This window comes from Fragaria vesca, linkage group LG6 (assembly GCF_000184155.1).
Source record: "Fragaria vesca subsp. vesca linkage group LG6, FraVesHawaii_1.0, whole genome shotgun sequence".
NCBI lineage: Eukaryota > Viridiplantae > Streptophyta > Magnoliopsida > Rosales > Rosaceae > Fragaria > Fragaria vesca.
The window spans coordinates 21,449,259-21,461,837 of NC_020496.1; the positions used below are offsets into that span (position 1 = coordinate 21,449,259).

General features: G+C 36.9%; 3 protein-coding genes across 3 annotated transcripts; 1 reads left to right on the forward strand and 2 right to left on the reverse strand.

Moving 5' to 3' along the window:
* Window positions 1-955: 955 nt before the first annotated feature.
* Window positions 956-5,163, forward strand: LOC101311980 (cytokinin riboside 5'-monophosphate phosphoribohydrolase LOG7-like). The gene is made up of 7 exons (XM_004303456.1): window positions 956-1,098; window positions 2,172-2,269; window positions 3,029-3,059; window positions 3,263-3,362; window positions 3,548-3,618; window positions 4,312-4,455; window positions 4,899-5,163. Exons 1-7 carry the CDS (start codon window positions 991-993, stop codon window positions 4,992-4,994), a joined length of 648 nt encoding a protein of 215 aa, XP_004303504.1. The 5' UTR covers window positions 956-990; the 3' UTR covers window positions 4,995-5,163.
* A 1,933-nt stretch (window positions 5,164-7,096) lies between these two features.
* Window positions 7,097-8,232, reverse strand: LOC101312268. Its single transcript, XM_004303457.1, has 4 exons — window positions 7,852-8,232; window positions 7,620-7,741; window positions 7,469-7,532; window positions 7,097-7,353 (listed from the first exon to the last, which is right to left on the reverse strand). The coding sequence occupies exons 1-3, from the start codon at window positions 8,177-8,179 to the stop codon at window positions 7,470-7,472; spliced, it is 513 nt and encodes a 170-aa protein (XP_004303505.1). The 5' UTR covers window positions 8,180-8,232; the 3' UTR covers window positions 7,097-7,353; window position 7,469.
* A 533-nt stretch (window positions 8,233-8,765) lies between these two features.
* Window positions 8,766-11,149, reverse strand: LOC101312555 (2-Cys peroxiredoxin BAS1-like, chloroplastic-like). The gene is made up of 7 exons (XM_004303458.1): window positions 10,857-11,149; window positions 10,704-10,778; window positions 10,533-10,614; window positions 10,364-10,443; window positions 9,346-9,471; window positions 9,130-9,243; window positions 8,766-8,988 (listed from the first exon to the last, which is right to left on the reverse strand). The coding sequence occupies exons 1-7, from the start codon at window positions 11,055-11,057 to the stop codon at window positions 8,872-8,874; spliced, it is 795 nt and encodes a 264-aa protein (XP_004303506.1). The 5' UTR covers window positions 11,058-11,149; the 3' UTR covers window positions 8,766-8,871.
* Between the last annotated feature and the right edge of the window lie 1,430 nt (window positions 11,150-12,579).

A 12,579-nucleotide genomic window follows, 5' to 3' on the forward strand; every position in this document is an offset into this window, starting at 1 on the left:
TTTTTTTTGTAAGTTTACATTTTTTGTTTTTATAGTCATGATGATAAATTATTTTAATAATTGATAGATCATAATTTTTATAAAAATATTATGATACTTATTTATTTATTTTTTAATAATTGATAGATCATTAATTTTGTAAAAATATTTTTTCACTTTGTATAAGCATGTGACATGTATGATAATATAAATATATAAATGGTTTAATAAGTATGTGGTAAATTAGAAAATAAAAATTAATAAGGAAAATAATAAAATGCAATCCGTTATTATTAAATTAGAAAGTTTAGAGAGAATAAATGTAACATTACTTTTGTTTAATTAGTGTTTTTATTAGTCACTGTATAACAGGATAAATATGTCATTTAATAATTCACAATAAAGTAAGGTCAAGTGAGTAAACTTGGAGGTCCCAATAGCCACACTCTTAATATAATTGCTGGCAATTGACAATGGAAAATCAATCCTATGAGTTATGAACGGGAGAGAAACAATCTTACATCCTAATTTCTCATCTGTGAGGAAAATGGTTTCCAAAGTGTGTGCCCTGCAAATAAAAAAAATGAACGACTTTGATTCCTAAAATCTTTTCCCATGTTCCGATAGGGATGCATTTTTCCAAGTACAATATGGTTTCTATACGATGGTGCCTGTCAATCAACGTTCAAAACATGCGAAGCACTGTATCACTCCTCCTCCGACATATAATTGAATTCTTGTTCGAATTGATTTTTTCTCCCTAGAAAAAACAACTCTCTAATTTATATTATAATATTCTACAATAGAAAAATCATATTTTCAACCTTCCAAATAGAAGCCTCTCTCCTGCAAATATAATATATAAAAAGAAAAATGTCAATTTACTTGGCCAAGGGCCAAGGCGTTATGGATATATAAACAAATACTCACTTTGTTTTCATTCTCAACCATCCCCTCCACCCTTCCTAAAGCAGATCATTATTCTCTAAGATCACAGAGAGAGAAGAAGAGATGGAAGAGACAAACTCGAGATTCAATAGGATTTGTGTTTTCTGTGGTAGCAGTTCAGGCAAGAAAGCTAGCTACCAAGAAGCTGCTGTTGAACTCGGCAAGGAGCTGGTAATTTCCATGAAAGCTAGTTCTCGTTAGAGTGTCGTTCATTCATTCAGTCAGTCTTTCATTTTATTTCCTTCTTCCTCGATCTCTTTTTATTTTTCTTTCTTCTATAAATTCACCCTCATCCCCATCGGAGCCCATTCATTTCATCAACAAAAACCCATCTAGACTTTCTGCATCTAAATGGATCATGGGTTGTGTTCATCAGAAACATATTTCCCAAGAACAGTAGACGGCAAATGGGTTTGTTAGCCTGCATTTTGTTCATCAAGTTATGTAATGGGTAGAATTTGCCTACTCTCTTTTGTTCATAAGAAAAAGAAAAAATCATTCACTCTTCAAAATCTTGTCTTTTGGTATGGATTCTCCAGATTTTCTGTTCCACTTGATTTTATTGAACTTTTTCTTCTTTTTTTCCATTGTTTTGTGTAACTTCCATAAATCCTTTCTGGGTTTTTCTGATCTGAAATGAGATTTCTCATTGTCAAGATTGCTGGGTGTGAGTAGCTTTTGCGTGTTGTAACCAAACAAGCTCTCAACGTGGGCTTATGATTGTTGGAGACCTTAGGCTTCAGATTAGGGTTTAGTGTGGCATGAGAGAGAGAGGGAGAGAGGGAAGGGTGAAAGAGCTGAGGTGCTGCTAGCTGTAACAGGGCTGTCAGTTGAGCAGCCTTCTTGCATGATCTCAGTCTATGATTTTTAAACCCACTTAATTAATTTTTATTTAATAAAAATCACAGGCTTCCAGCTTCTTCTGAATTCTCAGCTGGGGGGAACCAAACGTGCTCTCTCGAAATCATGAGTCCTTTTAAGCGTGTTCAGTTTTCACAGCCTTCCATTCTATCCCTCCATGATTTTTGTTTTTCTGGGGTTCCATGAAATATTATGACCATAACTTCACTCAACAGCCTCTCTCTACTACTAGACTAGGGTTTTTCCCCTTGATTAATATTTATTAATTACCGTGTTCTCTGCCCAGCTTGTTCAATCAATCATGTTTATTTATTTTCTTTTCTGATGGATGAATTGGGTTTCTGACACGTGTGTATGGGTTTGGATTTCGATGTGCCTTGAAGGTGGAGAGAAGGATTAACTTGGTGTATGGTGGTGGAAGCGTGGGGCTGATGGGTCTCGTTTCTCAGGCAGTTCATGATGGCGGGCGCCATGTTATAGGGTTTGTATCTTCATCTCTCTCTTTCTCTCTCCCTCCACACACACACACACACACGCAATAATTTTAGTTTCTCATCATTATTATTCATTGGACAAACAAAAACTGTTTAATATTTTCGATGAAGAAACAAAACTGTTTTACATTGAAATGTGTAGATCTGTGTTACATTTGAACCATACCATGCAGATCAATACCCAGTTAACTATTATAAGGTGGGTTCTCAGAGGCAGGCAACATATATAGGATCATATGCTGTCCCAGATGATCATACAATACAATTTCTGCTTTTCTGTTTTTCTTATTGGGACAAAAAGGTTCATATTTTTTTAGGGAAATTATTGTGTTTTCTAGGTATTGTGAACAGGGTACTAAAAAAAAATTGTATTGAGCACTGTTTCTGGTCTACACAGTTAAATTTAAGAGTGTGTTTAGAGATTAGGGGAAGTTTGTCTTGAAAAGCTGGGATCAGTTTGGATAAAGTTAAACCCCTTTACATTGTCAGTTTCTACCTGAAGTTTCTGTTAGTGAAGAAGGGTAAAAGTAGGGGGGGTGTCCTTTTAGAAAGTGGTAGTTCCATGTTGAAACTGGAAAACTAGCTTAAAGCCTGGCTTCCCTGTTATAAATAATTTCCGGTCTTTATAGACCAACAAATTTACATGTCGATGCCCCTTGCTAGCTAGTTTGAAGGGTGCCCAAATTATATTTGTTTTTGTGTATTGAACTTAACTGACAGATGCTCATGGTGTGTTTACTATGCAGAGTTATTCCAAGAACCCTAATGCCCAGAGAGGTAATGTTCAAAAACCTGTGTTTTAAATTAGTTCTTGATTTTCTGAAAATTGGTTTTCTGGGGACAGGATCATGTGATTACGCGAAACATTTATTGTAAATATTGATTGATTTGTTTTTGTAGCTTAATGTGTCCATTTTGAGCGACACATTTGCTGATATTACATATTTAATAAAGTGCGCATTGCTTAAATAAATTTGCAGATAACTGGTGAGACTGTTGGAGAAGTGAGAACTGTATCAAATATGCACCAAAGGAAAGCCGAGATGGCTCGTCAAGCCGATGCTTTCATTGCTCTCCCGGGTATACATTAATTTTACCATACACTGAAATAACATAAAATAATAAGATACTTGTGACTGAATCTGTGCTGTTGATGCAAATGGGTGCTAAATCTTTGCACATATGACCATTTGCTAGTCATCCACACACGCTTGATTTTTGATACATGTTCTCTATAGAGATTAACTTGAAATTAAAATCATCAGGTGGTTACGGCACCCTAGAAGAATTGCTTGAAGTCATTACCTGGGCTCAGCTTGGAATTCACCGCAAACCTGTAAGAATTTATACCCTTAACTATCATAAGGTTCTCAAATGTCATAAAATAATTCTGTAAATCATTCCAACCTTTCTGAGGAAGCAGCAACCACTCACATGATGCCATGTACTTATGTTTGTTCAAATAGAGTTGTGATGTCTCCAAATTCGTTTCTAATCCCTTCTAACCCCTGATTATTAATCGATCAAATTTCAAACAAACTATATTTTATTATGTCCCTTGTCTCCGTGAATCGAACTCTATTATATATGGCTACCAGGAATATATAAGTTCATCATGTTTCTAAAGCACACGACTCTCTCATTCCATGATATTTTGGTTTGGGAGTCAATGTTATAGAGTGGTAAGGATGTAATGAAATTTTTTGTGTATAGAATAGAATAGGATAGAATCAATGCATGTGGGACTTGTGGGACTTAATTCTATTTCACATGGAAAGATAGCATAAGATTTGGCATTTGATTTTGAGTTGGGTCATACATGATTAGGTGGTTTGATTATTGGGAGGATCTCCGTTCAAATGGGAGTAAAGGTTCTTGTGAGTTTAAATAAGAGGTTGTTGGTCAAAGAAAGAGTTTCTGGTCTTGTGGCAATGAGAACATACATAATCAAACAGCATCCATATAATATATGATACTAATTATATGTAGGATTTGGATATTATACTTCAGCTGATATTATTTTTTGTAGGTGGGGCTTTTGAATGTGGACGGCTACTACAATTCATTGTTGAGTTTCATTGATCAGGCCGTTGATGAAGGCTTTATTTCTCCTACTGCACGTCAGATCATCGTGTCTGCTCCAACCGCCAAGCAATTGGTTAGACAACTAGAGGTAATTACTTTATTTATTTCTTCATGTATCATAGTGTGGTCATCACCATAATAAACATCTCGCACTCCTGATTGATGTCTCGGGTATAAAAGGATAAATTAAATTATTTGGTAGAGCTGCAATCTCTTGGTATTGTTGATGAGTTATGGTTAGCTGGGTATCATCAACAAACTAGGCTGGTCTTGACCTGACTCGCATAAATTTCCAAACTGGTTCGGTCTAATAACAATGCCAGTGTCTGTCCACAATATGATGGATGTCAAAGGATTATGAACTGAAGATTGACGTAATACGGTTTAGCTCAATTTGTTTCATCTTCATGCAATTGTAGTCATTTGGCATATGTAGAAAATTATAAGATCAGTATAGATCAATACAGTTCTTATTTGAACACACCAGTTTCATATATGATATTAACTTTGCTTTTTTCTTGGCACAATTAGGAATATGTTCCTGAGTATGATGAAGTAACATCCAACTTGGTCTGGGAAGAGGTGGACAGGATAAATTATGTGTCCGAATCAGGGGTCGCCACGTGAAAGGTTGCACGAATCATGCATGACCCCTTTTTGTGTTATGAAGTGCAGTGTACATCATCAGGAATGGAACTTTGGGTCTTTTTGTAGCCTGAGCCAGAGAACGCTGTACACTTCCTCTCAGAGTTTCTAATATATATATATATATATATATATATATATATATATTAATGTCTGAAGAAAAACAGAAGAAAAGTAGGATTAAGAAAATTATTATTATCGTCCATGACTTTCCCTTTCTGTAAAACTATGTAGGAATCAATTCAAGTTTCTTCTTTATACGTGTTTCATACTCCACTTGAATTTCACGTGACAATGGCTTGCCCACAGTTTATACTTGGTATACTAAGTTTGTCAAAAAGAAACTAGGAGAATGCTGCAGATGCGAACGAAGGAATAGTAAATTACTTGCTATCTTTTTCTTTTGTAGTTGTCTGACTCTAATGAGGTGGGGACCCGGGGGGGGGGGGGGGGGGGGGCGGGGGAGCGGGTATATGGATTACTCTTTTACATATTAGAACATACATAGGATCAAGTACAGTGTTCACTGAGATTTGAACAAATAAACAGTATCCACCTTAAGTACTACCATATAATGCTAATGCTACTTCAAGACAAAAGCTATTTAATCACTAATCACAGGAGTGTGCATTGGTTCAAACTTCAAAGAGCAGCGGTTCGGTGTTTGATAGGAGAAAGAAACCAAGAGATTCAATCTGGGAAATTACTGTACGTAGAGAAGGTATTTGATCTGAATAGCACCTGGTCCGACTTAAAAGTGAACGTCTGCAAGAGAGATGTCCATCATTCTATTTTTTATTTCATTTAATACAATTCAATGTCGAGTTTATTCTTTGGCCTCTATACAACGATTTGATCAACGACGTGTAGACCTTGAAGGATTGAGAATCTCAAGTACTAATTATAGTGTAACAAAAAAGAATAGACAAAAAAAGTTCGGATTTATGACACTAAAACATCCACTTCTCAAATTATATATCGAGAAGTCTCCAACATCAAGGAACCAATATTTAGAAGGCTCTTAATTAATTTGTAAATAATGTGTTTCATGCATAGCATATAAACACTTTTTATAGCAGCTAAGCAGCACAACAACTGAGTTGACAGATGACCCTTGACTAGTCGAAACAATGTTTTCATTTCACAACAGCAAGAAGCATATATTTGTCATAATTAGTCTAATATTCTTTGTTTCCTTCTATTGTTAGCTCTCTGATCTCTACTATATTATTATTAGTCTTATAAAAGGGGTTGTCATCAAATTGGAAGGCAAATTGTTGCGTGGTTTCTGGCCAGGTGGTGTTAGCATGTGAGGCACATGAAGAATATTAATCTGCAACTGCAGTTTGATTAGATACAGATCCAATGCAATCCAAACTAGAAGATCCTAATCTTCAAAGGTCAACCAAAATATAGTCAAACAATCTAAGCCTCCTTGATCCTTTTTTGTTGGTAGAAGATCGAAAGTCAAAATAAACCGAAATGAATTTTCCCAACAGTGGACAGAATCAGCTCTCTGGTGCAAGTAGTTTGATCAACTGCTACCATTCCTTGATCACCTACTCTAATCATAGATAGCTCATATACCTGGTCCTGGTATCTAGCTTTTGATCTAACATAGATAACTCCTATCCTATCTCGTTGGTGGCTTTTATAAAATTTTGGAAGAATGCCAAACATGCTGCCCTTTTTTTATGAACACGAAAGACAGAAGAATGATTAGTTATCACAACATGGATTAAGTTTTGGTAGAGAAAGAATGTTGAAATTGGTTAGATGTAGTTGTTAATGGGATAAGAATCATGTGAACTTTGAACACAATGATCTCTAGTTGTGGTGGCATAAATTTTCAGGTTGAATACACGTTAAAACAGAAACGTATGGTTTTAGTCTTCCACAGGCTACAGCTTGAATAGATAAAGGAACTAAAGATATGGGTCAATCACAGATTCACAAAACATAGAAGTCTACAGTTGGCTTTAAATATATTATAAACATCTATATATTCTTTTCTGAAATTTCAGTCTGCTAATACCAAAACCTGTCCACAATTAAGTTGTAAATGGAGACCACTAAACTGAAGTGATGGGCATGTAAAGAGTTGCCGCCTGGTGAAACTCATATATATGTAATGTGTTCAAAGTCATAATTTCATCGACATATAGTAGTACTCTACTTCAAAAATTGAGAAGACATGTTCCACATAAAAGACGTCTATAAACAATTTCTGCCTACAGGGCTAGCTTTCTAGTGTCTTGCTTGGGGAACCAAATTGCAAGTTAATTGATCGTTTTACAAGCTCCTGCTGTTTTTGGTAAGCTTCTCACTTTTACTTATATATCTGAACCTCATCAAAGAATAGTACGCAAATTCTCAGAAACAAACCATATAAGCTTCAACTTATATTATAGTGGAAGCAATGCTAGGCCAAAAGAAACTAGTGGTAATGAGTTTACCCTAAAAGTTTGCAGGGCTGTCGTCCAATTGTTTCTCATCTTCTATATCGACCTCCAAAATTTCCTGAGAAAGAACTTGATCATATTATTAAAACAACAAGGCATTCATGCTCATTATAAAATTAAGTAATAGTAAGATTCAACAACTCACAGGGATTCTCTTCTTGAGATAGTTGGCCAGCCTAGCCAGAACAAGACTGCGTTCATGCCAAAACCGGCCTTTGAGACTGATCTTCACAAAGGGTCCATCTAGATCAGCAAGATCAACTTGTCCTACGAACCAATGAAACCATTCACCAAGTCTAAGCTGATCAATCCCACAATATGACTAACAAAAGAGAAGTAGAAAAAGAAGAAATGTTTGTGTGGAAGATGTGTTGTACCTGTCATGCCAACTGAAGTGTCAAAGAGGTGACCAAATTCGTCTCTGGCATCGGCTAAGACTTGTCTAATGTTATCTTCTGTTAGGTCCAGAGGCTGTGATGGCTGAGCTGCTGCTGCTGTTGATATGCTTGGAAATCTCTTACTTGATATTGATCCTAGTGTTGCCGGGATTCCACAAATCCTTAGCCTTTGCGTTTGTGTTTGCTTGTGGTTCACTCTGTTCAGGATATGGGTTTTGGAGCAATTATAAAGGGTAATGGGGAAGACTGGTGTTGGTTTTGTTGATGTTATGTGGTGGTTCTGGTGATGAACTCCTTGGACCCTCATCCCTCTTCCCCCTTCCAAAGCTTCTTTGAAAGAAATCACTACCTGATTCAAAGGGTTCTAACTATTGGATATAGATATTGATAAGGACCACCTATTTGAATGGATAGAATTCAGTATCAAGCTCCCAAGTTTATATTATTGTTGCTCTATATGCTGCAGCTATGTTATATTTCTGATTCAGAAAGGGGAGAGTTAAGGTTTGAATCATATTAGAATCTAAGCTGCCACGTTGCACAAAAACTTGACTTGTCTTCACTAATTTTGCAACTTAAGTTGTTATTCTCTCAACTCAAACTATAAAACTCAAGCAATATCAGCTTTACCTATGATTCAGATTGATACAAATAATGAATATGAAAAAAAATAATAATAAGTAAAGACTTCAATTCTCTCTCCACCTTACAATTTTCTGATAAGATAACACTATATGGTTCCATAGTGCTGCTGCATTACAAGTATGCCACAGTTGGACCGTATCATTGAAACAGGAATATGCTAAAAGAAAAAAGGGGGTGCGAAGAACGAAATTGTATACTACTTGAATGTGCTGAAAACTGGGCAAGTTCAATACATCGGGTTTATTCTTCACATTCGCTGCTCAAATTTCACCAAGAACTCTAGAAATGGACATTACACGAATACAAAACTCGTTTACACCTTCCTATCTCACATAGATATGCAGTGTGTTCCCACTATATTGCAGAGAAGTACTCTTTGCTGAGCTTGGGGTCTGGCTTCATTGACTTCTCCCCAGGCTTCCACCCAGCAGGGCAAACCTCATCAGGGTTGTCCTGCACAAACTGCAAGGCCTGCAGGATCCGACCCAAGCAAAAAAAATCCAATTAAAACAAGTAAAATCAACATAATAATGAACAAATTCTAAGTTATGGGCAGAGTCGGACGCTAAAAGTCATCCCAATTTCTATCTTGGCCTCAAAGAAATTGTTTACCTGCAGCGTTCTCTTGGTCTCATCCACACTTCGTCCGATGGCAAGATTGTTAATGGTGGAGTGTTGGATAACACCTTCCTTGTCAATAATGAAGAGTCCTCTCAATGCAATTCCCTATCACGACAAACAGAACTTTTAAATGATCCAGATTACAACGTCACCAAGTCTTCCAAAATTTCTACTTCATTAAGTTCTGAACCAATTATCATATCATACCTGGTCTGGGATCAGAACACCATAAGATTTTGAAATTGATTTGGTGACATCAGAGACCAATGGATACTTCAAGTCACCAAGACCGCCTGATTTCCTATCTGTTTGGACCCATGCAAGATGTGAAAACTACAAGAGAAAATGATAGTGACGTTGTAAGGCCAGGACAATCTTAGTGTTTGAACAATTTCACGTTGAAATTAATACATACAGACATATCAGTTAGACGTGCAGAATACTCAAACATTCTTCTTCACCAACATTGATTGGCCTTTTGGCTCAACCAGATGCAAATTTATTCTTTCATTATGAGCCCTGTTGCAGTTGACAAATCAGCAAAGGAAACTTGTATGTTTCACTTTCATCAATGCTGAATTGATCCCACACTTAAGTGTATTGAATTATACATACAGTTGAAGTGGAAAGCCACCCGCTTATAACATGTGTAGATGCACTTATTGACTTGTTGTAAACTGCAACAACAAATCCATACATGAAACAAGTGAATGTGCATATGCGGAATATTGACTCTTTGTAATCCGCTACAACAGGCCAACAGATTGAACAAGTTTTGACATGGGGATATGCATTGACTTATTGTGATAGCCTACGAAAAGGGAAACATTGAACAATTCATTACATGTAGATATGCAGAATATTGACATTCTGTGATACGCTGCAAAACACCCAAACAGTGAAAAAAGAAAACCATGTGGATATGCAGAATATTGACTTGTAGTGATATGCTGCAGCAAACAAACATTGAACAAGTTATTGCAAATGCATATGCAGAACATTGACTTTTTATGAAATGTCAACATGACCTTTTTATGAACAATGTCAACAGGACCTTTTATGAAATGTCAACACGACCTTTCATGATATGCCAACAGAACAAACCCAGTACGCAATCAGCTGCAGGTGGGCATTCAGATAATGCATTCTAAGATTACAGCTGAATTTAAATAAGCGGCTGTCTAATGCACATTATAAAGATAGACAGAGTAGAAAACCAACTTACCACACTGTCGACTGAAACACCCAATACTTCTGTGTTGAGTGCCTCAAACTCACCATGACGATCGCTGAAAGCAGTAATCTCTGAAAAAAAAAAAAACACAGAAGTTAGACTCATCGTCCGAAATCTCCACTAAAAAACTGAAACTCTGTAAGAATGAGTCGAAACAAACCTGTGGGGCAAACAAATGTGAAATCCAATGGATAGAAAAACAGAATCACATATTTCTTCCCAATGTAGTCGGACAGCTTGACCTGAAATTGCAAATCTTTTCAGTTTCAACAAACCCAAAAATACAGTTGATATGAATTCAGGAGACAACAATTTCGATTAGATTCCACACGTTGATGAATTCCTGGTCAAAAACAGCCTCGGCCTCGAAATCCGGCGCGACGTTTCCGACCAACGGAAGCTCCGCCTATCCAAAAACCAAAATAAATCAAACTTGACATCACAATCCATCAGCAATTGCAATAGAGGGAGAAACAAGACTTACAGAAGCTTTGACGGCGAAGCTCTTGGCGGAATGTGAGCCGCGGGAGAGGGAGCGGGAGGCGCAGGGGAGGCGGAGGCCGGTGAAGGATTTGGGGAAAGTTAGGGTTTGGGATTGGGGCTTGGAGAAGGAAGAAGCAGCGAGGGAGGTGGATTTGGAGAAAGCCCTAGGGGTGGAGGAGATGAGAGCAGTGGAGGCAGCCATGAGGTTGGTGTTGGTAGCTCACACACACTCACTCAGACTCAGTATCAGTCGGTCACACCCTGTGAGAGTCAGGGTCGTCTTTCTTAAGGTGGAGAAATGGTGGGAGACAAGTGAGAGGATAAGTAGGAGGAGGGTTTGGTGGACTGGGCTCCATACATTTTGGGGCAACCGGAAATCTAGCCCTTTTTTTTTCTTTCTTTTTTCTTTTCTTTATATTTTCGAGCTGGCATTTTCACAAAGTGGTGAATGGTAAAATGGTAGATGGTAGATGGTAGAAAGGATTAAGGTTTGACCTTGAGCATTTGAAGTTAAAAAGACCACTTTTACAAAGATACTAAGGCTGCGTTTGGTGCAGCTGGACTTATAAAAAAAATGGGCTTTTACTTGTTCTTGAGAATAAGTGATTGAAAAGTTGAGTGTTTGGTACTGACTTTTTATAGGTGTTGTGAGTGCTAAAAGGTGTTTGGTAAATTGAAAACTAAAAGTGCTTTTAGTTTGCATAATGACTTATTTGGACATGAAACTCAATCTAACTTCTTATACTATAAATTTATTTTTTATGGTTTGTTTAACTTTCTCTCGATTTACGGTTTGTTTAACTTTATGTTCGTATAAATTAATATTTATCTATTTTTATAAATCATGATACTCATATTTTTTTTGAATGGAACACTTTTGTTTTTATTTCAAAAATTTAAGGGGGGTTACAATCAAATTGTAGTACATCTGCAATGCACACAGGGGGAGTTTTGATACCAAACATGTGCATGCCTTGAATCATAAGTTAACTTAGCTAGTGTATTTGCTACATGATTGCAAGTTCTGGGAGCAAAGATGATTTCCACCTGATGTAGTTCTTGCAAGCTATTGCATATATCATCAACAAGAGAGCTCATAACACACTGATTGCTTTCTTGCCTATAAATATCCCCCACTGCCCCATGGCAGTCAGTTTCAACTACCAGGTTTTGAAGATGCTGCTGTTTACAAAAGTCTAAATCTTGCCTCAGAGCTAGAAGCTCAACATGACACGACCCACCCCGAATTTCACCCTGAAACCCAGAGTAAGTCGTGCGGGGACCACCTCCAAGGAAAATTTACTGAAAAGATTAAGAAAATCTCCCTTGCAGATGGACAACCCTAACTCGAAAATTTCAAATTACACTCTTAATTTATCACTTCTGAACATCGCATAAAATACAAACATTCTAAAGTATTCAGAGCTACTAAACACAAGCGGAAGCAAGAAAACACAAGTAGGTTGAACAGGTAACCTACTGATGAAAACTGGCCGAAAAGCGGGTGACTATGCCTCGTCTCCTACTAGATCCAACCCGAACTCTGCAGACTGGGCAATTTAAAACGAAGGGCCCAGGGGAAAACATTTAATAACGTTAGAGTGAGTGGACAAAAATAAATTAATAATTAAAATATTTATGTTTCCCCAAATTAATTTCTAAGGAAAAATCGAATGCATGCCGCAAGCGATAAAACCTTTAATCCCATAAAATATCGAGCCTCT

Bases quoted from the DNA above. Each gene is read 5' to 3' on its own strand.
- LOC101311980 (XM_004303456.1), top strand. From the start codon at position 991: ATGGAAGAGACAAACTCGAGATTCAATAGGATTTGTGTTTTCTGTGGT. The intron at 3,363-3,547 runs GTATACATTAAT...TAAAATCATCAG, and splicing joins TGCTTTCATTGCTCTCCCGG to GTGGTTACGGCACCCTAGAA. The intron at 4,456-4,898 runs GTAATTACTTTA...TGGCACAATTAG, and splicing joins AATTGGTTAGACAACTAGAG to GAATATGTTCCTGAGTATGA.
- LOC101312268 (XM_004303457.1), bottom strand. From the start codon at position 8,179: ATGAGGGTCCAAGGAGTTCATCACCAGAACCACCACATAACATCAACA. The intron at 7,742-7,851 runs GTACAACACATC...ATTGGTTCGTAG, and splicing joins CACTTCAGTTGGCATGACAG to GACAAGTTGATCTTGCTGAT. The intron at 7,533-7,619 runs GTGAGTTGTTGA...GTTCTTTCTCAG, and splicing joins ATCTCAAGAAGAGAATCCCT to GAAATTTTGGAGGTCGATAT.
- LOC101312555 (XM_004303458.1), bottom strand. From the start codon at position 11,057: ATGGCTGCCTCCACTGCTCTCATCTCCTCCACCCCTAGGGCTTTCTCC. The intron at 10,444-10,532 runs GTTTGTTTCGAC...TTTTTTTTTCAG, and splicing joins CACATTTGTTTGCCCCACAG to AGATTACTGCTTTCAGCGAT. The intron at 9,472-10,363 runs GTAAGTTGGTTT...TTTCTCTTGTAG, and splicing joins GTGTTTCAGTCGACAGTGTG to TTTTCACATCTTGCATGGGT.